General features: G+C 48.3%; 1 protein-coding gene across 1 annotated transcript; it reads left to right on the plus strand.

Moving 5' to 3' along the window:
• The first annotated feature begins 1,495 nt into the window (after positions 1-1,495).
• DUSP14 (dual specificity phosphatase 14) lies at positions 1,496-23,123 on the plus strand. The gene is made up of 2 exons (XM_077312098.1): positions 1,496-1,775; positions 21,864-23,123. Exon 2 carries the CDS (start codon positions 21,964-21,966, stop codon positions 22,561-22,563), a length of 600 nt encoding a protein of 199 aa, XP_077168213.1. The 5' UTR covers positions 1,496-1,775; positions 21,864-21,963; the 3' UTR covers positions 22,564-23,123.
• Positions 23,124-26,947: the final 3,824 nt, after the last annotated feature.

Genomic DNA, 26,947 nt, shown 5'->3' on the forward strand with positions numbered 1-26,947 from the left:
GCAGCATCGCTGAAATCTGGTGAGGTTGTGTCCGGAGTTGCTTGGGGCAGGGGAGAGCGCTGGTGGGGTCTCCCTCCTTCCCTCTTTCTCCCTCCCCCCATTGCCATCGGGCTCACAATCCCACATCCTCCACTCTGTCTCAGCTCCCGCTTACCGGCCTGGCACTTCTTCCATATTGGAAGGAGGGGGATGCGGCCAGGGGCGGGACATCCCTCCTGAATGATAGTTCATTGGACGGATGGCCAATCAGGAAAGGGGCAGCCGGGACAGCCTACCTGATAGGTAGATGATGAGTCCCAACTCCTCCCAGCACCCTCTTCCCGTTTTATTTATATGTTGCTGGGATGGCAACACTGGGAAGGTCACACTTTTTTCCTAAGTGTAGTTGATTGCTATGCAGGTGTGCGTGAATAGAAATCAGTCTCATGCATTCATTGATGTGCGCAATTTCAGTGTGTGTGCGCACACGTGCATGTGTGTAGGGGGTTGTTCCCTTGATTTTTGGCCAATACAATGCACTCTCTGACTGTTTGAGCTGAACATCGTTCAAGCTACCACTAGCCTACAAAATGTGACCAGCCATGGGTGTTTTAATCACATCAATATTGAGTTTGCATTCCCCTGCTCTATAGTATAACAAAGGTGGGCAGTTTTAGTCTGTGCCTGGCTCCTGCATTTGGCAGCCGAATTCAGCCCATTACACTTTTCTCCATCCTGATTACTTTCCTTTCCTTGCTTAATGTGGTTTTTAAAGGCACAAAAATGGGGGTTGGGGTGGGGGTGGTTGAGATGACCACTTTCGTGATAACTCTTTAAAGCTAAGCCTCTGGCCACAAAAGAGTGGAGCTGCTGGTAGCTGAAAACCAGAGCAGCAAGTCACGGCCAGCATCGTGTTCCACACCGTGGGAAGCCAGCTTATGGGTTTCCTTTATGCCCCATCTGCCTCCCCAAAGGGCCAGAGGATCTGCGAGACTCAGCGTGGAATCCACAGGCCACCTCTGATGCTTGTGACCAGTCACACATTGTCAACTGAACTACCTCACAAGGCTGTTGTGAGGATGAAAGGAAGGGCAGGAGTATAATGTAAATGGCCTCAGGTTCCCTCTGGAGAGAAAGGCAGACTAGAAGAGAAGGAAGGAAAGAACTAAGTCCCATGACAGTTGCCCTTCAGGGCCCAAGAATCTGGGTCTAGGGGCCAGTGCTTTCCCCAGTGTGGCTCTTGTCGCTGGGGTTCTGGATGAGGAAAGCCTCTTAAAGCACCTTCCTCTGAGCCCAAGGCCTCTCCTAGAAGCCCCTCTGCAGATCCTCAGCACTTTTACTTCCCTTGTTTCACCAGTGGAAGGCCCAGCCCCCGCCCCACACCACCCATGCAGAGAACAGGTGCTGGAGCCAAGCCCCTTTGAGGAGACGGCCTTCGTTATTCCACGTGCCGATGCCTTTAAAACCCAGCCGGAGTGGCTTTGAGTCATCCTGCTTATAATAGGCTGCTGGCTGCCTGGTTTAGCCCATACAACTGTCTCTTGGTAACCCCTACGCCAACACACAGGCATGCGCGCCATGCACACACACACCATGCTTGGGAAGGAGGAGCCATAAGGTGGAGCGTGGAGATCAGCTGCCAGCTCTTCCCCCAGGCACATTCCCCAGTGCTCACGAAGAGGCCAAGCCACAGCCGGCCCTCCCATTCATAAGCCAGAAGCTCTGCCGGGGGAAGCCAGACAAGACAGGGGAGTCCAGGGCTCCTCAGCTCCTCAGCTGCTGTTTCTCCAGACCAGGTAAGAACAAAAGTGTTTGGTGGACCCTGCCGGAGGTAGCAACCCTCGCCTCCCACTCTGGATTCGGGAAAGTGTGTGACCAGGATGCCTTTGCAAGGATTCTCAGCCGCATGTGGCACATTTTTAAATAAGTGCTGAAAATGTGTCATGCAGGCTCACCTCTGGCTAAGTCTTCGGCAAGGCTCTTTTGGCAAGTGAAGCAGGAACTGAAGCAGGAGGAGAGCGGCCGCTTTTATGGACTGCTGCGTATTTAGAGGCATTGGTGTCAGAATTGCCTCCTGTCTGCTCTGTAACTTGTGTTGAAAGACAACATGTTTAGATTCTTCAGTGTGGTCTAGAGCAGGGGTAGTCAAACTGCGGCCCTCCAGATGTCCATGGACTACAATTCCCAGGAGCCCCTGCCAGCGAATGCTGGCAGGGGCTCTTGGGAATTGTAGTCCATGGACATCTGGAGGGCCGCAGTTTGACTACCCCCGTTCTAGAGAATAGCAAAGGGTGGAGTGGGGGTGACATTATTTCAGTTAATTTAATCCCAAGGTTTGTGTTTGAAGGTGAAGCAAGGGCCCTCTCCCTGCTCAGCATTCTTCCTCCACTGCCTTTCCCCAACATACCTACAAAGAGTTTGCCTCCTACCCAAGAATCTTCACTGGCCTTCCATTTTTATCAGCAATAAGGGGAAATATCCCCTGCCTATCTTTGAGGGGGGATTCCTTCCCCAAACTGATATTATGTAAGGAAGATAAAGAGGGAATGCCCCACAGAGGAATGCATGTGTTTACTGTGAGTTTTGGGGAGACTCAAAAGAGAGGGAAAAGGCGCAAAAGAATTAGCTTGGTAAAATGTGTGAGCTTATTGCCAGGGGGGCAGAAGGCAGTGCTTTGGTTTTGTTTGTTTGCTTTTAAAGTACAAAACTATAAAATCTCTTAAAGGTTTGTTTTCTCTCTTCTCCCCCAAACGCAATCTTCATTTTATAAGGGACTAATGGTCCAAATGCTCTGTTGTCAATTATTGATTTAAATGGTTACAGATGGAATCGGACAGTCATTAAAAGCCAACTTTCAAAGAAAGATTGGAGAAGGGAAGGGAGTAATTATTTTTTAAAGGATTGTTACATTTGCCAGTTTTTAATATCAGGCGAACTACAGGCATGTATGGCTTCTGTTTTTAATCACAAAATACGTACTTTTGTAAGGCTGCTGTTTGTGAAGGTCTCATAATGCTGCTTACCGTCAAAACCCCAGTTGGCCACCATTTTCTCACTTCAGATGAAAGGGGGGCTGAAGCAGGCAGCTGCGGCAGAGGCTGCCTCCTTGTATCCAGGGTCGTGGGCTTTGAGCCCAGGTTTTTTCAGAGCCAAATTGTATAGACAAAAACATCTGGCTTCCCTGGACTCAACCAAAGTCCACATTCCTCTCTCCAGCTGTGAGCAGCCAATTGCCCTGAGGAGGCCCATTTTGCCTCAAGCATCTGATCACCAAAGATATACCACCTCTGGATATGTAGGCTCTATTTTCTATTTTCAGTTCTTATAGCTGTTGGTGGAGGAGAGCATATGAAGGCACAGTGGCCTCTAGCTCTCAGAGCTCTCCCAGCCCCACCTCCCTCACAAGTTGTCTGTTGTGGGGAGAGGAAGGGAAGGCATTTGTAAGCCACTTTGAGACTTCTTCAGGTAGTAAAAAGTGGGCTACAAAAGCAGATCCCTCTTTACCCCACAGGGTTTTCTAGGCAGGAGACATTCAGAGATTGTATGATAAAGAGAATCACCAACGTTAACTGGCAACCCACTCCATAAAATCACGTCTCAAACACAAAACCCTGGAAGCCACAAATTAAAATATCACCTTGTTTTTAATCTCACTTGGATCATAACCACAACACGAGACTACCTTATAAATGCTGCTGTTCTGTTAGCCAGAACTTCCCTCTCCCCGTGTGCCATAAGGATAACGACACTGGCGTCCCTTACAGGGAAGTTGTAAATAAGGTTGGCGTAATTCACTTTGAAGGGCTGGGATGCAGTAGGTTGTGTGTATTGACAGGGGCTGGAGCTGGGCAGGTTTGGAACCAAGGCCTATCAGGAGAATAATACATATGAACGGGTCAATACATTCTCCGCTTACAAAAGGGGAGGCATAATTCCTCTCCTGCTGTAGACCCCCAATTTGCTTCTCATGCCATTCCTGCGGTCAGCATTTTGGGGATATCAATGTGGATTATTCATGTGAAGCAGATAAGATTTTCTCTTGATGGAAGAGCCTTCTGTTGGTGGAAGACTGATCCTGGATCCAGCCCAAGCAGCTGTAAACACCAAAGAAATGGCAACTTGTTCCACAGGCTGTGGAGATGCCCTTTGGGCCGGCTTCTGGGCTGCTACTTGGGTGAGGCTTCGGGGCAGGGAGGCCGAAGCGGGTCTGTGGCTGCTTGGAAGTGGCCAAGGTGGTTTGCCTGAAGCAGAAAGGCTTTAGTCCTGGCAAGGCCGGAGGGAGGACAGCGGACAGGCCACTTTGGATAACTCCGAATCATTGTGTGCGCATAGACAGACTGACTAGCTCTGGCCCCCTCTCAGCAAGACTGAACTGTTAATAACCCAGTAACTGAGAGGGGCTATATTGCGACCCTAAAACTTAAAAGGGCTTTTAAAACTGGGTTAGCTCACATGTCTCCTCAACCATCATCATCAGCACAGATCGGATAATCTCAGGATGCCAACTGGCCTGCAGGGAAACTGTCCGTCCTTTTAATAGAGGCTTAATGGGCTGTTGTTCATCAGGAGACATTGTTTACCTGCTGGTCATGAAATGCTTCACCTGCCCATTTCCACACATGAACCTTTATTTAAAGAACTGGGAGATGCAGAGAGAAGAATGGCTGAAATGCACAGAATGGATGTTGAAGTGACCAGCCAAATTCCTCTTCCCAGCCAGCCCCCTCTACATCCACTGGCCTGCTGAGGCCCCTGGTCCTGCCTCTTCCTCCTCACCCTCTTTATGTGGCTCACAGAAAGAGGCCTTATCTACAGGTCTCATTCAGACACTGGAGGATACCAGCCATGCTCTTCAGGTCTTCTAGAACTCTACACAAACTGAAAGCAGACAGTAGAACAGGGTTCTCCAACATGATGCCTGTCTATGCCATGAGACCTGCTGAGTGGCACCTTTCCAGGTGCCCACCAAGTATCTTTAGAAAGTGGGTGGGGCCAGGGGAAGCTTTAGCCCAGCAAGGCTTGTGAGTGGCTGCTGGAGATTTGATTGACTGTGCAGGTTTGTTAGAACATTGGTTTGGCAGGAGCTGCCACCACAGTCCAAGGATCTTCAGTGTGTGGCTGAAGGTAAGCGGCAGCAGCTTCTTCTATGGCAGCCGTATTGTAGCAAACCTTTTGTGTTTGTGCTGCCAGTGGGCTCAGAAAGTTTGGGAGCCCCTGCTTGAGAACTGATTCTCAACTCCTGGTGCAAAGGGAGCGCAGGAGACGAGGCAAACTGTGGGGAGTTTTGTCCATCATGACCAGACTTCTTAACGAGGGCTCCATTTCCCAGGATCTACGGATTAATCATGCAAGAAGTTTGTAGCTTGAACTACATTAAGCTACTGATGTGTTGTTGCTTACAGATCCAGTTCATATTGGAGATCAGGGCCCTAACGGAACTCGAACAGTTCTTCAGGGCCTGCAGAAGGGAGCTCCTCCACCAGGCATTTGGTTGAGGTCAAACTGAACTCCACTTCCCATTGGCCCCCAATCCTCCCTTCTATGGCAACCACTGCAGATCCATCCAACCCACTGGGCCATTAGTAAGCGTTGATTTAATGTTTCCCCCATTGTTCTATGATTCTATGGAGTGGTATACCATTCCCTTTATTCTAATGTTCTATCATTCTACTGAGTTATCTGTATCATTCCTGTTTTATGTAAACCACCCTGAGTCTTTGGGGAGGGAGGTATATAAATATAACAAACAAACATGGCTAATGACAATAAAGAGAGTTTTGAGTTTGCATGAAAACTCTTGTCCCAAAACTGTTGATTCTTCTTGTGCTATTGAAAATTCATCATGGGAAAATCCATCATTTTCAGCATTCAGAAAATAAAATAATTTATTGCTGTTCCTTTGGAACAGGAAAAGAAAAGGCGAGGAGGGAGAGAAATTAAAGTAGAGCCCAGCATTCTTCAGCCTTAGATCTACTGCTTGTTCGAACCATGTACTTGGGTCTACACTGCAGGAAAGATTTATTATTTTTCAAGTGTGTAGTTTTAGTGCCAAATTAAATGGGGTGCTGGAAGATCCATGGTCCAGGGCCCATACCGCACATAGAATCATAGAGTTGGAAAGGACCCCAAGGTCATCCAGTCCAATCCCCTACAGAACACAGGAAATTCACAACCACATGCCCACCCACAGTGACCCCAATTCTATGCCCAGATGATGCCCCACCCCCAAATAATAAAACCGAATTCCTGGGGTGAATCTGCACTGGGCTTTTTATCCCTGGTGACCCTGAATTAAAGAAAGTCATCTACACATTATTAAATTTTCATTCTGATATTTAGCACTAAGTTTTCCCTCTGCAACATCTATGATTGATCCGCAGTGACACTACTTTCCCCTGCAAAAGTAGCGGATATAGCTCACTATATATGAGGAATTCACTGAGAGCCCCAATATTAAGGGCAATTCCACACCCGTTAAATGTAGTGAAATGCTTACCTTAGGTAATTGTTATATTTCAGTAGCTCTGCATGATGTCCAGTGTCCAGGCAGCAAACTGCTCACTACATCCTCCATTTTAAAACTAGTGGGGGAATTGCATAAAGTGGATTCCCCAACCTAAAAAGCATGACCTACAGGAGAGCAACCTGCAGGCCACCAGCCAAAGAAATATATGGAGGCAAAGAAGCACTACCTCTGCCTCCAATGTCCCAGTCTCGCACCTGCCTCCCTCTCCCTTTCAGGGGATGGGAAGTACTTTTTAAAAATTATGAACAGCCTGGAGCAATGAATAGGTGGACAAGCGTGCAGGTGATGCCAGAAATAATTTTCTCTCAAAGTTGTGACACAAAGCATGCCTCTCTATAGTCCGTCCCCCCCAAATCAGGAATGAGATTTTTTTTTTAAGTATCAAGACTCATGATTCCATAAGAAGTGGCATTCAAAAAGGATCTATGATACAATGCACAGGCGTTTAAACGGAGAAGTATTGAATTAAAACAAATTAGCAGGCATTGCGGGCCCTTTAAAACATTGATAAAGGGAATTGGTTACCAGGATTAATTGACAGGGAGTCACGTGTAAAGCACGTTGGTCATTTCCACCATTTCCAGCAAGCGATATGGAGTGCAAGTAGTGCGAAAAGGTGGCAGATGAAAACGACATAACAAGAAGGTGAGGAATGGCTGGAAGCACGATTTTTAGCGCTACGCTATGCCGCTGGCGTAACACTATTTTTTTCAATGTGCGGAAATGCCCTAATTGTAGATCTCTGCATTTTGCCAGACTAACTTCCTTCCTGGCACTTCCAACACTGACATAGCGAAGCACTCCAAAAGCCCACACTTCTATGAGCAGAGATTTGCCTCTTGGATTTACTTTCCCCTCCTTGTTCTCTATGAAACTGCTGCCTCCCCTCCCCTCCCTCCCCCGCTCCTGCAGGAAAATAATGATAAACAAGCAGCCTCGTGCTCTCTGGAGTCAAAAGACAGAAAATAAAGCACTCTCCAGCCTTGTGCTCCTTCAATGCCGGCTGGAGCTTCACCCAACACCCCCCTCCCCCAAGTGGGAAGGAGACCAAATTTCAGGACAATGCAAATGCAGAAGGGTGACATGTTTAAAATCAATAAAAAGGAAGACTGTAGATACGGGTTCAAATCAATCAGAATTCGGCAAGATTTACAGTGGAAAAAGATGTGAGTGTAGATTAGTGACACCCACTAGAGTACATTAGTTTACTTGCTTCGTTTATACCCCGCTCTCCTCTCCATTGGGAACCCAAAGGGGCTTCCATTGTTCCCCTTTCTCCCGATTCATCCTCACAAACACCTTGTGAGGTAGGTTAAGCTGAGAGTGTACAACTGGCTCAAGGTCGCCCAGGAGCTTGATTCGAAGGCTTTATAATATAAAGTAAATTCCTGATCCAAAGTCTCAGTGCTACCTGGCCCAAACTTCTTGAATACTCTAATTTATCGAGGAGCTTCATATCTGTTTTCTAGGAAGTTACTTTCAGCATTTTGAAAGCTGCTTGAGAGTTTGGAGCAGTGCTTTTTAAACTTTTTGCCTTTTGGGAACCTGCTTGTCTGCCTTCAACCATTGTGTGCCTGCTTCCTGAGTCTCTGGCTTGGAGAAAACTGTCCCCTCCCTCCCTTTAGGGGAGGCTTAATGAGATGGCATTGATAACACCTCCATGCTATGAAACACTTCAGTTGCCCTTTGCCAAGAGAGTAACAGCATGCTAATTTATCCCCTTAAGTAAGCAGGCTTATAGGGGTCAGAGAGGTTACTCACAGGAATGCATTAAACTTGCCATCTTCATTGCACAGTAGCTTCATTTCCTTCTAAACCAGCCTTGCTCAGCGTTTTTACCATTGAGAAACCCTGGAAACTGTCACGATTGGGCCAAAGAGGATTGGGAAGCAGAGCTGTGGACACGCCCCTCCCCTTCCCACCCCCTCCAGGCCCATCAGTGGCCTTGGAGGGTCAACAGGACCATATATAGTCATATTACCTGATAAATGATTAACAAAATGCAAATATATCTTTAACCACTCCTGCGGAGCGGATTAAACAAAGCCCTAAGGGCTGTGTGGGCGGAGAAAGGGCGGGGCCTGTCCGTGATAAAAACTTGCCATTTTTCACCAAATGCGTAATGTATACAAGAAGATCAAATTACATATACCATTTTTCACCAAATGTGTAATGTATACAAGAAGATCAAATTACGTATACCATGTACATTTTCTGGTGAAACGTTTACAAAATCTGAACACATTTGGGCGAATCTTTAATCTGCTTATTTTCCATGGAGAGCCCACATGCACTCTGTTCTCTGCAGATGCACTGGTTGCCAGTTGAATTCAGGATCGGGCCTTAGGTGTTGGTTTTAACTTTACGTGATCTGAGACCTGTGTATGTGGGGGACCATCTCTCCATATATGCTCTTCAGATTCCAAAATGCTGGTTGTTCCGGGTCCCAGAGACGTGTGTCTGGAATGGACAAAATGAGTGCCTGCAGCCTGCTACCTCCTGCAGAGGAAACATGCTCAGAGACTCCCCCCCCCCCTGCTTGCCAAGAACACCACGGACAAGATGTATTTAAAACTTGCCCCAAGTAACTCTCAGGCGATGTCCTTTGTCCTCTTCTGTAACTCAGCAATGACACAATGCTGCACATTCCTCAACATTCCGTGTCTGATAATGGGTAGGAGGGTGCTTGTCTTTCTCCTGTTCTTCTCACAAGGACGGATGCCCACAGCCCGTTACTGAAGGGCCTATTCTCTTCTGGGTGTGAGTTTACTCTCCCCTGATCTGATTTAAACACCAAGATGGCATTTATTATTTTACTGAACGATGGAGGCTAGGGTTGTGCGTGGCGGTGTCCGAATCAGCCACTCCAGGCTGATTTGGACACCGCCTCACGCAAGGGAGCCTTTGAGGCCATTGCCCACTGCCTGAAGAATGTCTTTAGCCTCCTCCATCGGTCCTTCCCTACTCAGGTGAGGGAGGGGGGAGACCAGCTTGGGTGAGGAGGTCTGTGGCTAGAAGGTCCCTGAAGGTCCCTGTTAGGACAAGGCTGAACTTATTTATGAGGAAAGTAGGTCACTTTTCATAGTTACTTATAGTGACCATGTGTCACAAAAACAGCAGGACTTTTTTGCCAACTGTCCCGCGTCCTGGACCATTTGGAGAATGTCCTGTGGCGTCTGCTGTTGCTGCCATGCTCAGGAGGCGACGGTGAGCCAGGGAGGGAGGAGGGAGGGAGGGAAGGGAAGGGAAGGGAAGGGAAGGGAAGGGAAGGGAAGGGAAGGGAAGGGAAGGGAAGGGAAGGGAAGGGAAGGGAAGGGAGGGGGGCGCCACGGTGACGGCAGCACATCCCGCCTTGCTTCCCTCCAACTCTGGTCACTTTAGAGTTGCTGGACTAAACAGACAAGACGCAGACAGTAAATTTAACAGGCAGCATATTCAACAGGGGTAGAAGATTGAGTCCAGTGGCACTTTGGAGACCAAACAAGTTTTATTCATGTTTCTTTTATTTGTTGTTACTTTGTGTATGTAAAATATGTGGGTTTGCAAGGAGAAACGCCAGGCTTCTGGGCAAAAATACAGCTCTCGATGGATCTCAGCCGTGAGTGCCTCTTGAAGGAGGCATCAGCAAGCCTAAAAACCCCACGAACAACCCCAGCTTGTAGACCTTTGGACAACATCAGAATCTCTCGAGGGGATCGGGGCACTTGATTCATTCAAAGGGGTTGGCTCCTGCGGCTGGGAGCTTGCAGCACATTGGCTGCTTTGGAGGCTGCCAGAATCCTGCCTCACACCTCGAGCTCAGTCCTGAGCAGATTCGCATAGACAACCGTGTGCACAGAGAAGCTCGTACCAGGAATAAAACTTGGTTGGCCTTCAAGGTGCCCCTGGACTCAGTCCTGGTTCTGCTGCTACAGGCCAACATGGCAGCCCACCTAACGAGAGTGGCTGAGCCCCAAGGAATCCAGGGGAGAACTCATTCTCCTTTGGCCAGACAGGTGACCTCAGCAGGTTCAGGGCTGCCATAAGAGAGGAGGTTTATTTGGCACACTAAGACAGGCTTTCCTCCCTAAACTGATACCCCCCCCCCCCGTCTGTGAGTCAAAACCTGGCTAAGCCAACTCTCTTATCCTGAGCCACAAAATCCCTGCCCAAATTCCCCCTTAGGAGTTAAGGGCAACCATAGGGCCCCTTATAGGAGTGGCGGCTTGCAAGTTCCATCTGCCCCTCCTCACCCTTCCCCCCCCCCCCCGAGGTATTGCTGGGAACATGAGGGTGGGATGATGTTTCCGCCGCATCTTTATTGTATACTGTTTGATATTGCTGTATTTTATGGTTTTTATGTCAGGGGTTTTAATGGGATTTTTAAAGGTTTTAACTGACATTTATAACCTACCATGAACTTTCAAGGAGTGGTGGGAAATAAATCGTTAAACAAACAAACAAACAGACAATACTGAGGCTGGCGCAGCTCCTCCCATCCAGTGGAATACCATGGGCTCTGATTGGCTGTCAGTCCCTTGGATTTGCATGAGGCCTAACTTGATTGGCTCAGAGCCCTGGAAGAGAGGCATGCTGTGGTCTCAGTTCGTATCCTACCCCTTTTCCCACTTGCCAGTGCATGGGATCCAAAGAAAGGACAAAGCTGCAGATGTGTGATTTTGGACATTTATTTATAAAGGTCAAGGTATCCCCTGTGCAAGCACCGGGTCATGTCTGACCCTTGGGGTGACACCCTCTAGTGTTTTCATGGCAGACTCAATACGGGGTGGTTTGCCAGTGCCTTCCCCAGTCATTACCGTTTACCCCCCAGCAAGCTGGGTGCTCATTTTACCGACCTCGGAAGGATGGAAGGCTGAGTCAACCTTGAGCCGGCTGCTGGGATCAAACTCCCAGCCTCATGGTCACAGCTTTCAGACTGCATGTCTGCTGCCTTATCACTCTGTGCCACAAGAGGCTCATATCATTTATTTGTACTTGTACTTATTTGTTGTCCTCTCCCTGAGACATGTGATACAAGGTCCTTTGGGCAGCACTGAGGACCTTGTGCTGTGTGGTCAGGTCTTACTCTTCAGGCACATCAACTGACACAAACGTACTCCAGAGAAAATATTTGCTTGTTCCTCAGTAAGAGACTTTAATTCTAGAAAGTTCGGGGCAGGAGCTGAACCCTGAAACTCTGACAGAAAGATATTTCCCAAAGAAAAAATAGGGACCGACAACCAGAGACCGTGGTTTGCCGAGTTAAAGGGACCAAAATTAAGGCATGTCCTTGGTAGCTGGAGAATATCATACAGAGTTAGCGGAGGCTGGGGTAGTCCTCTCTTGCTGTTTTTTATGCCTTGGCTTGTTTTATTTTTACCGTACGGGTCAACAATCTTGGCAAACCCTCTCAGTCGGTTGGCTTCCGCAGCTGTGTTTTATCCCCCAAATAGCTACCATCTTCCGCCTTGCTCTATGCCTTCTTGGCTTCAGCAGTGAGGGGCAGGTTGGGAAAGCCGAAGGTTGCTTGGCCAACCACAACCTCTACCTTGTGGGATGCATGCACAGAATGGGGGAAGGTTCTTAAACCTCCAGCTTCTTCTTGGAACAGCCCCAGGGAGCTGTAACATAAGGCTGCCAACTCTGGCTTGATACGTTCCTCCAGATCTGAGGGGGGGGGGGGTGGAGCCTGGGAAGGGCAGAGTTTGGGGGGAGAGGAGACATTAGTGGGGTCTAATGCCACAGAGCTTACCCTCCCAGGCAGCCATTTTCTCAAGGGGAACGGATCTCTGTGTTCTGGAGGCCAGTTGTGATTCTAGGAGGTCTCCAGGTTCCACCTGGAGTTTGGCAGCCCTGTGCACATAGGCCATCAGTGCACCTAAGTCTCCGCAGGGAAGCATGACTGGGAGTTCAGTTCTGGTATACAATTCCCCATCTGGCAGTCATGTGTGGTGTGTGATGGGGCCATGTGTTGTGCAGCCAGGCCCTTTGGCGCAATGAACTTCAGCTGGGCTTGAGGCAGTGCCTTTGAAGACCGGGTAGCCCTGCAGTGGCCCTCCATGTCTGCTTAATGCACGGTGGCCACGTTTTTTCATGCCAGCTCTCCCCAATAGACACTACTACAAAATTATGCAAATCAAGCTGATATTTGGGAGGGAGGGAGGGAGGGAGGGAGGGGGAGGAATGGCACTGACCACTGGGCCCCTCCTTGCAGGCTGTTTTTTTTCTCTTCAGACCTCTTCAGGGTTTTTTTGTAATCTGAGGATTTTGGCTTCGTTTGGATGCAAGCTTTTAAAAAATGCAATAATTTTTAAAGCCAAGAGCTTCTATTCAGAGGGGAAATTGGAATTCATTGGCTGTTAGTTCTGCCAAGTGACCGTGCAGAAGAGTTCATGGAGCCAGCGGAGAATTATCTACAAAATAGTAAGAGAGCTGGCCCGCTATACGAGGGGCGAGAAAGAATCTTGGCCGCAGTTTTACTCCCTGTTCAGTGATTTGCAGCCGTGTGTAAAACACTCTATGAAAATAATTGGTTAGTGACGGCTTCTCTGCTGCCTCGCAAGCAGAAAGGACAAAGGTGCTAGCAAGCCCGGCAGCCTTGGATGGTGGAAAGCTGGGTTCCAGGAAGGGGCTGGGTCTGTATCCCGTGACTGACGGGCCCAGCTAGGCCAGACTAGCCTGCCACAGAAAACTGATAAAGTACATATAAAACCCGTGAAAGAAAAGCCCGTGTCAGTTCCAGCAATCCCTTTGGCCTGAGAGGTGTGCCTCTGCATCTCTGCATGATGCTCTGTTCTAAGCTAAGCTTCTTTTCCTGCCCTTTGCCAGAGATGCATCTATGAACACCAACAGAAAGACAGGGGATGGGGACCTCTGAGGGAGCAGAATTCTTCTTACGCTTACCCCAAAGAAATCGAACAACTTGGTTGGGAAGGCCAAGGAAAAAACCTCTTTGCATTTTTGTTTTAATATCAAGGAGAGAACATGCTTCACGTGCCAGATAGGGGAGGGGACATTGCTTCAGACTGCCTCAGGGTCCCGCTTATCACTGCCTGAGGGAGTCTCGAAAGCATTTTACAATCTCCTTCCCATCCTCTCCCCACAACAGACACCCTGTGAGGTAGGTGGGGCTGAAAGAGTTCTGACAGAACTGCTCTGTGATAACAGCTCTAGCAGGATTGTGTCTGGCCCAAGGTCACTCAGCTGGCTGCATGTGGAGGAGGAGGGGGGAACCAAACCTGCCTCAACAGATTAGAAGCTGGAACTCTTAACAATTACACCACTCTTAGAATGCCCCCCCCCCAAAACCCTGCAAGAAAGGAAACCAGCAAAAAGTGCAAGACCATGCTGTTTGAAATGGCTAAAGAGATGGGTCACTGATGGGGTGGAATTTGCTGTATGAAACTCCCATCACTTTGTCACTTTATTTGCAATTTATTTATCTATTCGATTTTTGTACCTCCCTCCCAGCAGGACAATGGGTGACAGCCTATTTAGATTGGGCCTGGAAAGGGGGCCGGGTCTAATGGTAAAGGGACAGCTGGTGAGTTTTTATGAATGCTGAAAAAACCCTGCAAGTTGGCAAGCAAACTCCAGGCCACCCTACAGAAAGAGGTCACAGGACAGTGGCAGGATTTGGTCATAAAATACCACCTGCAGTAAAAGAAGTTCTGTCACGTGTGACAGGCAAGTTTCAAGATGTAATTCATTAATATCAGAATGGAAAGCAAAGCATTTTAAGACATTTTTGTTTCGACCAGTCATGCGTGATATCTGTGCGTGCATTTAATATCGATGTTTAATCAACCTTCTCCCCCCCGAGGGCTCAGGGTCGGCAATATTGCTTTAACCGTTGTAGTTTAAATATATACATATATTTAAAAAATCTGATTATAGGCCCTAGAAACAGCTATTTTAAAGTCAAATTATTCTAGTTCACAGGGAGGCATTCTGTGAAAAAATGTTTCTGGTGTTCACTGCTGACCATTATTCTGTTCACCTCTAGGGCTGTCCGTTCAGGTTTGGGAAAGGGGGGGCATAGAGCCTATGGAGGATGGAATTTAGGAGACGGGGAACCTCATCAGGGTACAGTGGCAGAGAGTCCATCCTCCGAAGCGGCCATTGTATCCAGGGGGTGGATCTTGGCCACTTTGAGATCAATTGTGAAAGCAGGAGATCTCCAGGTGCCTCCTGGGGGTAGGGAACCCTATTCATTTTCCGTCTTTCTCTCACCAAGGAATTAAAGAGTGGTGGACATGTGTGGGGAGGGGGAGGTCCCTTGAAGTGGACTGCAGGGTACAGGCTTCAGCAAGACCCCTTTAAGCTCCAGTAAGTTGGTTGGACCAGGTACCTTCCAGCCCCACTCTGGGACGCATAGGGTGCTACACAGCAACGCTCAGGCTGGCATTCCAGAGGTGCAGGGAGAACTATTCTAAAATGGGGCCGTAACTTTTCTCAAAATCAAACCCACTCCATTTCGCCCGGGTGATTAACCAGTAAAAAAAGAGGGTGAGGTTTATCCCTATATACCTGCACTGAATTAAAATTATAGAGCTGTTGTGTTAGGGCTCAGGATCAGAAGGCCAGTGGGACAAAGAAACGGAGATATGAAGGTGGAGAGTCTAGAACAGGGGTAGTCAAACTGCGGCCCTCCAGATGTCCATGGACTACAATTCCATTGTAGTCCATGGACATCTGGAGGGCCGCAGTTAGACTACCCCTGGTCTAGAACTTAACTGCAAAAACACCGTCAGCGATGCTTCTTCAGAGAGGGAGGTACGATCTCCCTGTCCTTGTGGATAAGAGCTAACTGTCCCTAACTAGGACAGCCAAACTCCAGGTTTCCAGACCACCGAGGTCAGTTCCCCTGGAGAAAACGGATGCTTTGGTGGGGGGACCCTGTGGCAGGATGCCTGCCGTGGTCCTTCCCCCACCCCCTCCCTCCTCAGGCTCCACCCACAAATGCCCATTGATTTCCCAACCCAGAGCTAGCAATCCGAGCCCTGTGACTTGGCTCACTGCACAGAGCGGTATTAGCATAGTGCTCTCCTTAATGGCCATGGCGCCTTCCTTGCAAAAAGTGTGTGAGTGGGGGGGGGGAGTTTTACAACAATGCAGAGCATCCTTAGAGCGTTCTCAGGGGTCCACCGCCTTCCATGAAGCCGTGACTGCCCAATTAAAATCACTTTCAGCAATTAATTCGTGGTGATGCTAAGCTTAAAAAAAAAAGATCATGGGTGCCTCAGAACCCAAATTGCATGAACAGCTTCCAAAATGCACTGGCTTCAGAATAGGCTGAGTTGGGGAAAAAGCAAGCCAAAACCGCGGGAGTTTGCAACAGAGTGCCCATGCTGGTTGACCAGGCAGGGAAATTGTGCCAGAATTAGCTCTTTTACTTTGTGTAGAAAGGATCCTCTCTCTCTCTTTCTCCCCCCCCCCAAAAAAAAAAGCCAGAACAATTTCAGAACTATTTTCCTCTCTAATGCCAGGGGATGGAAGATCTGACTCTCTTTCTCAATGTTTATTCACCTCATACCTGGGGTACCAACTTCCATAAAGATGCTTCACTACATCAGTGTTGGAAGCGCCGTGGAGGAAGTTTTTTCCAGCTACAGTTAAAAACAACTATATCTGCACTTAAAATTGGAGCTCTCAGAACAGATTTCTCAAATATAGTGAGCTATATCTGCTCCTGGATATCACAGGGGAAAGGTAGTAACACTGCGGATCAATCATAGAACATTGCAAAACACTAAGCAACAATATATTGGAATAAAAAGCAGGCCACACCATCCATTGATTACAGACGGATCCTGGGGAAATCAAGGAACTGACAGCAAAATCCAGGAGGGACATATTACTGGTCTTGCAAGGGCTGCCGCTGCTGAGTAATCCCATTGGACACCTGGACTGATCAAGGGCACGGTCTCAGAGCTGGTGACTCCAGGCAAGAGATGTCCAGAGGTGTTCTGCCATGGCCTGCCTCTGGGCTTCCTTGGGGGTCTCACATCCAAGTACCAACCAGGGCTGACCCTGCGTCATTTCTGAGAATGGGCCAGGCAGGGCCATCAAGGTGCCCCCAAATTTTAGGCATTTATGGCCTCCCATTAATCGAAGGTTCTAAGGCAGCTGCAATTTTCTTAGCTTGTGTGTGAGTATTTCTTCGCTCTGTATTTCCCAGGGGTCCCTGATTTCCAAAGACTGCCATTAGTTTTGATGTTACTCAGACCCTTAAGAGTCTTCTGAACTAAGAATACATTTATTAGTTATGCATTTTAGATTTGGAGCACAGAGTCTCAAAAAACTAACAGACTTCTATAGGGCAGGAAAATATCAAGGAACCTTTGAACAGAGTTGGCTCCCAGCATTAAAAGCTGGACTGTGAATAAATGCAAGCAAGATTTCCAAGTGAAAGTTGTGTGTGTGTGTGTGTGTGGGGGGGGGGACCCAACACCTTTGACGTGGCTTTGTGGCTTCCACTCCCCTTTACTGGATGAAAACAAAAAGATGCTGAAGATATCCAAGCAACTTGATCCTCTGTCAAAACTTGCAACCACGCAGGGGCTGTTTCTGGATGTAGAAACCTTGCTGTAGAACCACACCTGTTCAAATTCTTCCCTTGAGAACAATAAGGGCGGCACCTTATCCTCCAAACCCGGGGTAGTCAAACTGCAGCCCTCCAGATGTCCATGGACTACAATTCCCATGAGCCCCTGCCAGCTCATGGGAATTGTAGTCCATGGACACCTGGACTACCCCTGCTCCAAACAGACAGTTATACAGCCCAATTAGGGTTGCTGCTGCATCAGCTGCCTGATCCACACAGAACTGGGTTAAATTGTGATCTGGGGGATCAGCAGCAGCTGAACCACCTGGGCAGTCACAGAAAGGGCAGTTCTGCTCAGGAACTAGCTCTGAAGTCTTTGCCAAAGAAAAAGCAGATAGTTATAGGCAGCCACAGGAAATGGTGACAGCAGCATCAGGGGGAAAAAAGACACTGTGGCATGACTACCAAATACCAACCCAAAGAGATTTTTTAAAAGGTGCATATAGAAGTTGTCTTTTTTATTCCAATATATGACAAGGTTCCAGTACTTAAGACCTTGGCCAATTCCGCGGGGAGCGCCAAATTGCGTGACGTCTCCTACCCACAATTGTGGGATAATGAATTGCGCTATTTCTCCCTTCCACACTCTGCTGCTGTGTCTCGCCTTTCCCACTCCTTATTAGTGGCAAAAAAAGCCCAAGAGAGCGCAATGTGCTCTTTTACTCATTGCTCCTTGGCCTGTCAATCAGTGGAGGCAACCAATTGGAGGTTTGTGTGTCTAGCGCAATTTTTAGAAAATGGAGACCTACACATCGCAATGCATACTCATTGCTATGCATACATATTGCCATGGAAGATAAAATACACACACACACCCCAACCACAGCCAGCCAGTGGAGGGCATGGCGAGGGAGGCAGTTTTCCAACCCTGCAGTAGTTAAACCACCATTAAGGTACTCTCTAGTGCTCCTAAGTAACCTCGGCCACCCAAGCTGCTGCCACCGCCTCACTACCCAGGTGCCTTCTTCCCTTCCTCCTCTTGTGTGTCGTACCCCCATCCCTTCTGCTCCTCCTCTCCCCCCAGCCCACTGGTCCACCCACCTGCCACTCAGCCCTTCCCTTTCCCACTTGCCTTGGACTCCTGCCCTCCCTCCCCCTCCCTGAGCACTTCTTAAATGGAGGCGCTGCTGCCGCACTCCCCAAGCTGCCTGAGCTGCCGCTGCACTACCCGTGCTGCCACCACTGCACTGCCCAAGCCGGGAAGGAAATGGAGAGGGGAGGGCATGAGCGAGGGTGGGACAACGCTCAAAAGACTATCACGCATTTCCCCCTCCATACGGTCTTTTCCCTGGTTGATCCCTGATTACTCATTAGTGGCTCATGCATTTTAGGGTGGTACATCCACTTCCTGGGATTTACCGCATCCTATATTTAAAATGAGCCTCTATGAGCCTCTTGTGGCGCAGAGTGGTAAGGCAGCTGTCTGAAAGCTTTGCCCATGAGGTTGGGAGTTCAATCCCAGCAGCCGGCTCAAGGTTGACTCAGCCTTCCATCCTTCCGAGGTCGGTAAAATGAGTACCCAGCTTGCTGGGGGGTAAACGGTGATGACTGGGGAAGGCACTGGCAAACCACCCCGTATTGAGTCTGCCATGAAAACCCTAGTGGGCATCACCCCAAGGGTCAGACAGGACTCGGTGCTTGCACAGGGGGTACCTTTACCTTTACCTTTATATTTAAAATGGTGAAATCACAAGCCGCCTACTGGGCAGCCTCGGTAGGTTGGCGACATCATGTGGAGGGGGCTGAATATGCCACCAGCATTCGGAGGCTGCCCAACTACTTTCTGCACGTGCAGAAATGGCCCTTGTTTCACCCTCACTTTTTCACAGCATATTGCATCAGCACAGACTGAAATTCTCGCTTCTAAGCAGTGTGGCATCCAGTCTGTCAATTGTAAGCTGCGTTGAGAGTCCTTTGGGTAGCAAGCAGTGGGGCATGAAACCCAACTCTTCTTCTTCTACCTATAGATTTCTACAGGTTGAAAATCCAGATTTTCACTGATGAATGTTCTATAAGCAGAGCAGTCCTTCCCATTTATGGCCTAGAATCAACAGCCGTAGGGCACGGTCTAGTCCAGTATCCTGCTTGCCACAGTAGAGAGAAACACCACGGCCCTCTCTCTGGGCCAGGAGGTTCAACGTAGCTATTCTAGTCATTGATAGGCCTGTCCCTTCCATGAATTTGACAAACCTCCTTGAAAGGTTAGTGACGTTTGCCAGAATTGGGTTGGCAAATCCTAGAAAGGATTTGCCACGTGTGACAACCAAGCTTATGGCCAATCCATACTAATTACAACAAACCCTAATGTTGAAGGAGGAAGAAAATTCTCTTGTTATCTTTAAGGTACAAATCAAATAGCAAGTTGATGATGAATAATATTAAAGGATAGCTGGTGGAAAGTGGCATATGGACCTTTTGTAGAAAAGGTCCATGGTATTCACTGGGTACCATCTTCCCAAAATGTTGTGCTTGGACAACATGGATTTCTACAAAAACTATCTTGGAAGTTTGTTTGTTTGTTTTAAACCCCTCTTGGCTCAGCTGGGTACCTGTTCCAAAGCATGATTAATGTTGAATCAGCACCTTCTTGGCCTTCTTCTAAGCAGGCTCTGCAGCTGTGACTGATTCTGTTGGGTCTCTGCTTCGCAATGTGATTGAACAAGCCGAACATTTGAATGCAGCATTAGAAGGTGGCACGTCCTGAACAAGAACTCTCACAGAAACTCCTTTGAGTGCTTACACAGAGTAATCCCACTTGGGCCAAAAGACTCAGTGGTGTCCCCAGTTGGAGCTGCTGCTAGAGACTGCTCAGAAAGTGGGCATCTGGTCTAGAGCAGAGCAGCAAGATGCCTGAGGGAGCAAGTTCCAAAAGAACTTAGCTGCATTTTGCTTCAGTGTTTCGGCTCTTACGTTTCCATTAAGTGAGTTCCAGAGGATCTGTTCACAGGACCCGGAGCATGAGCAGGAGCTGTAAGGTTCTTCCTAGCCTGACATTCAGCTAACCCATCTTTAGCCCTCACCAAGCTTTGCCATGAGGCTGACCTGGCTGGGCCAGGCTGGCCTGCTCTCAGCAGACCTCAGAGGCAAAGCAGGACTGGCCCTGGTTAGTGCTTGGATGGAGACCAGCAGGGCAGTCCAACCAAACCATAGATTGGTCCCTGAATCAATCAGTCAGTCAAGGTTCCTCCTTTGCTGCTCTGGAGGAGCCAGCTAGTTGGGGCTGTTGGGACTAAAATTCTACAATGCATGAAGGAAACGAGAGAGATTTTCTTTCTTTCTTGGTCCAGCAAGGTGCAGTGAGCCTGTGGTTTTAGGTGCTTTGCCAATGGGGGTTGTTTTGCTTGTTTTGGACACAGAATTTGCAAATTAATTAAACTCTGAAGGGGGCAACTACTCACGGTACAAGACATGTCAGAGATCATTTTAAGGGCCTCTTCTCTGGTGAATTCCTTTGAACTTTACAGTGTACACCCACTGATGAAGAGACAGGCTGGCAGCTAAAATGCAAGAATTTTCATTTTTTGAACCAGGAATTAAAACTTAAGGATTCTTCTTACATGAAAAACCTTTCCCTGGCTCTGCAGGCCAGCAAAGAACCCTGGGAATGGCCCCATAGGAAGACTGAACCCAGCAAAGCCTGTGTTGGCCAAGGAGCGTGAGGTAACCCCTTAACGCAGGGGTAGTCAAACTGCGGCCCTCCAGATGTGCATGGACTACAATTCCCAGGAGCCCCCTGCCAGCGTTCACTGGCAGGGGGCTCCTGGGAATTGTAGTCCATGGACATCTGGAGGGCCGCAGTTTGACTACCCCTGCCTTAACGCAATGGGTTGAGAATGTCAACAGGTGACTCAGCATGCCCCCAAAGCTGTAGATTGGGGGAAGGCAAGGCAGGCTTTCAAAGCTGCCCAGGTTTGCAATGCAGCAGCACTGAAGGCACTTCCTCCGCACTGCCAGAGTGGATCAGGCTGCCTGCATTCCTCTAGTGTCTTCTATATTAAAACCTCCCAAATTCTTTCAAATTCAAAGCCAGGCTTTTTAAAACTACAGTGTTCTGTCCAGTCAGTTGCAGAAAACGAACGTTGTTTGCCTGTTAGTCAGATGTAAGTTCAAAGGTGGAACAGGACAGGATGACAAGGTGGTTTCCCCCCCCCCCCCGTTTTCTTGTAGCTTTCCAGGCGGTGAGGTATCCGGGAGTGATGCCAGCTGGCCATGCCCCCCACGCCCCCTGGAAGCGAGAAGAGCCTCAGATTGTAGTAGTATAGTAGTATAAACCACACAATCATTTATCCAAGTGATTTTGTGAACCATTTTGTCAAGCGCATCAGTCTGTTGCCTGTTGCCTGAAGAGAAGAACTCCTTTGAATAATTCCATTTTGCCTCCTGTCCCATCTGGTGGGGGACATGATGGAGAGCAAATACATGGCCAGCCGAACAAATGTTGAGTCCAGGGACACCTTTAAGACTAACAAAGTTTTATTCAAGGGATGGGCTCTTGTGTGTCTGCACACTTCCTCAGACACAAGGGGCAGTTGCTGACTTTGCCCGGGGGCCTCGGGGGAATCCACGCCTGCTCAGTCCCCACTAGAACCTCCTGCATTCCCTTTGCTCCCCAGCAGGCAGCTGCGGAGACTTTATCTTGTTTTGCTGGGCCATGTCCACTGATGAGTACTGGCAGATACAGTTTGGGTGTGGTGTGTTATCCTCTGGTTTACTGCCAGCTTCCCTGCGTGTACAGACAAGTTTCACAGCCGGCCTTCCCTTTGTGTATTGCAGGTAAAAAGGCAAAACACCCAAGCTCCGCCGATCACGGAGAGAAAATACAATCCGGGTTTAGGAAACATAGAATGAGAGCCTGAGTGACACGGCATCCCTCATGACATCCCGAAGACATTACTCGTTACCTCGAACTCTGATGACTCCTCGCTTGTTTTCTGAGGGCGCCCTGGGGGGCATTGCCCAAATCACCCCCTTCCTGTACCTCAGCAAAGGAAGCGTTGCTGCCAACCGACAGCTGCTTCTGGCCCGCGGGATCACCTGCGTCATCAACGCCACCGTCGAGCTCCCCAATTACAACTTCCCCGACTTCGAATACGTGAAGGTGCCTGTGGCTGACATGCCAAGCACCCCCATCTCGATGTACTTTGACAGCGTGGCTGACAAGATCCAAAGCGTGGCACAGAAACATGGGGTCACTTTGGTCCACTGTGCGGCCGGCGTGAGCCGATCGGCCACCCTCTGCATTGCGTATCTGATGAAATACCAGAATGTCTCCCTGTACGAGGCTTACAACTGGGTGAAATCGAGGAGGCCCGTCATCCGTCCCAACGTGGGATTCTGGCGACAACTCATAGACTACGAACGAGAGCTCTACGGGAGGAGCACCGTGAAGATGGTACAGACACCCTATGGCGTGATGCCAGACGTTTATGTGAGGGAGCGAAGAAGCCTCCTGTCTTATTGGGGTGGGGCCTGAAGAGAAGGAGAAGGACTGGAGCCCAAGAAGATGTGATATGCTGATCCCAGAAGACTGGAGACCCTTTCCTTCTCTTCTTAGCCATCACCGGTCCCTTCCTTAGCAGACCCAAAAACTCAAGAGGAGTTTTCAAAGCACTAAACAAGCAACCCCTGAATTTGGGGGGCCTGAAACCCAAATCCTGTGGAGCTCACCTTACAGCAAGGTCTTTTTGCAAAGCCTCCGGAAACAGGCGCTTGTGAAACTCATGTCAACAACCTAATTCGTGAAGCCTAGCACTTAAACTGGTGGAACGTGCAACCCAAAATATTGTTTTGCAACACGGTGGTGTACAATTTGATGATTAAAAACTCTCACAGGCAGAACTGGAGAGCAACTCTTTCATACTGGAGTTTTGGGTTTTTAAAAATAAATTAATGGTTGAAACGGAGAAACACTATGCTTATTGCACTCTTAAATTATGTAGAGACTATTTTGGGAAGATTTTCCATCTCCTTCAGTTTTTTGTTTTGGAGGGGAAAAAGTGCTAACCAGACAATCTGCCACAAATAAAATTATTTAGACTATTAAACAGCCATGTTCTTTTCCTTCCATCTAGCACATTCCACATCCCATCCGCTGTTTCTGCACATCCATATCACCAGTGCTTGAAAAAATCCTTCACTGAAAGATATCATATTTTGCAAATTAAGCCATTTTGCATATATTTTATATAATTTATTTTGCTTATCTATTTGCCCTGAGTAGCAGAATAAACCAAAACCTCACTGCTCAGGCCCAGCGCATCTTTGCAATTTCAAGGGCTAGAAGCATGCTTTCATGTTTAAACAAGCAATAAAATCTCAGCACACTCACAAAGTGTGCACTGTCTTGGGCATAATTAGCCGCCACAAGTGGTACCCTTTCCTGGAACCAGTATTTAAAAAAAAATCCCCTGCATGCAATAAACAAGTGCCTCAGGGAGAAGGGCTACTATATTACATGCAGGAAGGAAGTCATTTAAGTGTTGTTGTTTTTTTTAAAAAGATCCCCTCCCTGAAAACCAATGGCATCCTGGCATTCTACACAGAATCTCATAGTTACGCATGACAATAAAACATCTGAGCAAACTATTATTTAAAAGTCTTGGATCTGGATTGGCCCAGGCCAGCCTGACCTCATCAGCAGAGATGGCCTTTAACTGGTTAATGACCTCAAACAGGTCACGAATTTCGGCAGTTTTTTGCCCCCCTCAAACCTAGGCTCAGAGGTGGCCCCTCCCCTGAACATCACTTTGACCTGTTGGGTTGAGGTCATTTAAATGTAGGGAAGTGAAATGGATGTTTTGAATGGCTGGCAACCATTTCAGCCTCCTAGCAGATAAGCTATTTCAGGGATTGATTCTTGGAACCCGGAGGGAGCTAAGTGGGGCTTCCCCCTGCTCGTTTCTAAGAGGAACGGTCTGAATCTGGCTGGTTCATTTTAGGTCGTTTGAGCTTGGGGGAAACACCCTGAACCCCAAAGCAAACTGTTATTTTCTGGTTCGTGCCCATCCCTACTCATCAGATCACAAAGGCTAAATCAGGGTTGCTACGCTGAGGCAGAAAAACCACCTCTGTTGACCTTTTGCCTTGGAAACCTTTTAGGGTCAGCTGTGACTTGACGGCACTTGGCCACCCCCACCATTCTTTGCAACAGGAGGCAGTCCAGCAGCAGCATTTTGTTACTCGAGAAAAACCCCTGAGTTGGCATCCTAAACTGCTCCAACCCCCAAAAAACAGTAGGCAACATAGAAGCAGCAGCCTTGAGACACCAGCAGTGATCAGCCTAAGAACCAAATCAGCCTCTAAAATGGTCCCTAAGGATGGAAACAGACAGCACCATTTCCCTGGAAGTCCCAGCATTGTTGGTTTAATATTACAGATATTCTGCTTCCAAGGAAAGCCAGGTCTGTAAGCACTGAGCTGAATGGAAGGCCCAAGTTCTCCTCCCTTCCGTTAGAATTCAGGGGTAGTCAAACTGCGGCCCTCCAGATGTCCATGGACTACAATTCCCAGGAGCCCCCTGCCAGCATTCGCTGGCAGGGGGCTCCTGGGAATTGTAGTCCATGGACATCTGGAGGGCCGCAGTTTGACTACCCCTGCGTTAGATTATCTGCCTTGCCATCAGCACAGTTCAGCGCCAGCTGTTATACTGAATGGCACCAACTCGACGTCTTCATATCAGGGCTGGTAAAGCTGTTATGGGCGGCTTCAGCACTTAGGAGGGGGTGACAGGGGCCGAGCTCCCGCCACAGCCTGGATTTGGGTTGCAGCGGTGGACGGAGGATGCCACTGTGCAGCTTCGAGGCTTGGGTGGGAAGAGGGGCCTAGCTCCCACTGCCGCCACTTAGACTTTGGTCACAGCAGTGGGTGAAGCTGGCAGCCACCCTCCAGCTGAGTGAGTCCTCTTGGGGTTGGTGGTGGTTTTTTTTTTACTCTGGGTGACTAGGAGGGGTGGGTGGATGGGAAGGGAGGCTATCCTGGTTTTGGACTCAGCCCAATGAAGCAGCCACTGGGCGAGGAGGGAGCATTGGTGACGTCACTTCCAGGTTGTGGCAGGGAGGTGTGGCTTGCTGATATCACTTCGGGGCTACCTCAAAGCCTGTGAAATATTTATTTATTATATTTATATACTGCCCTCCCCCAAAGGCTCAGGGCTTACACTGTTGTCAGTGTTGAAAAAGGCTGCCATACAGGGTTGCTGTAAGTTGGCTGCAAATTGATGGCAGTTCCCCTCCCACGCTGCTCCAAACAAGGAGGTTTAATTTAGCTCATGACCATTGATGGATTTAGTCTCCTTCATGAATCTAATAAGAAAACACCTAAGATAATCACCAGAGACTTCTACAAGTTAATTTTTGCTTTAGGTGGAGCAGTGCTTCTTTTTGTTGGTGCTGAATTTACCAGTCTTATCCCTCCTCCCCTGAAATATTGGCATATGGAGAAAAGAACAGACATCACAGACTGACTGGAATAAAATAAGAGCCGTTTTTTAATTGAGAATCAGGAATTTCACAGTAATCGAGAAGAGTCTGTACACACCATTGCAAGTGAAGCAGATCAATTTTAAGTTATCAAGTTTTTAAAAATATCAACAACACCATGCCACAAAATAAAACAAGAGATTCAATCATAGTTGTAACAGACACAAAACCATTTCAGAGGCAATCAAGGCAGCTTCAGGAAATAATATGCATGTTAAAAAGAGTTTCCCGTGCTCATATAGCTACATGACATTTTTCCCACCTGAAAAAATGGAATTAAATATAAAAAGCATAATACCAATGTGAGTTAAAGTGGTGACAAAATAGCAGCTGGTTCTTCTTTTGCAAATAGTGATCCCTTTAACATGAAATTCCATTCATGAATCTCCAAGAGAATATTTTTAAAAAATTATTCTGATCCCTTTGTGACATATTCATGACAATGACTGGCAAGGACAGCACTTTTCCACTCCCTTCCTGCCCCCAGTTTCCCAATTAAAAAGCATATCACAAGGTTCTCTAAAATGCTGAGAGAAGGTGGGCTTGATGCAGAGCAAGGCTGAAATGTTTCCATTCTGCTGAAACAAAGGGGACATAAATAAGATGTGAATGATTCGGGACTGACAAGGTTCAAGGGTGACTTTCTGGGGGCAGGGCCCTACCAGGTGCAGCCTTCACAGTTGGGACCACTCCCTCCCCCCAAAGGGCTATGCTGATTTTCCACCCACAGTTCCCAGGAAACCTGGCCTGCTTCCACAGTTGGAGGGTGTCACAATGCTGCAGCTATGGGGTGGGGAGTCCCATGCCCCCCATGCCCCCCACGCACAACAACCCAGAAGATCGTTTGCATGTATGCTTGGCTGGAGTTCCTGTCCGAACTATGGCAGGGGACGCAATCCCATGAGAAACTTCCGCTTGCAAGAGCAGAAAACAGACGGGGCTTGAGACCCTGAATGCCTCTGGAGGGCAGCACTTCCATCCCCTGCAGCCCCGTCTGGTCATCCTGGTCTTATAAAACACAGACAGACCCTTCCTTGGTCGTGCTGCAACTGACACACTTATGAGCCCTTGGGAGTTTGGGTGCGCCAACAGCAGTAATGGCAGCACACGGCCACAGGCTTGTGCCGAGGGAAACAGAAATACGGCCTGACGGGGAATCCACAGACGGGCACCGCTGGGGGCGGCTGCCATCAAGGCTACAGAGAGCTGCCCGCCTACTCAGCCCCGTCCCCCTTAGAGCCACAGGGAAAATTCACATCAATACCCCAAGAAAAAAGGTGCATTTTTAAAAGCAGTACCCTCCCCCAAATGATTAAAGCCTGATAGATTAAAGCCTGCCCTCTGTTTGTTCACCTGCACTCAATTAAGAGCAAGAAAAAG

The sequence above is a fragment of the Paroedura picta genome, chromosome 15 (assembly GCF_049243985.1).
Source record: "Paroedura picta isolate Pp20150507F chromosome 15, Ppicta_v3.0, whole genome shotgun sequence".
Classification (NCBI taxonomy): Eukaryota; Metazoa; Chordata; class Lepidosauria; order Squamata; family Gekkonidae; genus Paroedura; species Paroedura picta.

Excerpts from the sequence above, each read along its gene's own strand:
- DUSP14 (XM_077312098.1), top strand. The coding sequence starts at position 21,964 with ATGACATCCCGAAGACATTACTCGTTACCTCGAACTCTGATGACTCCT.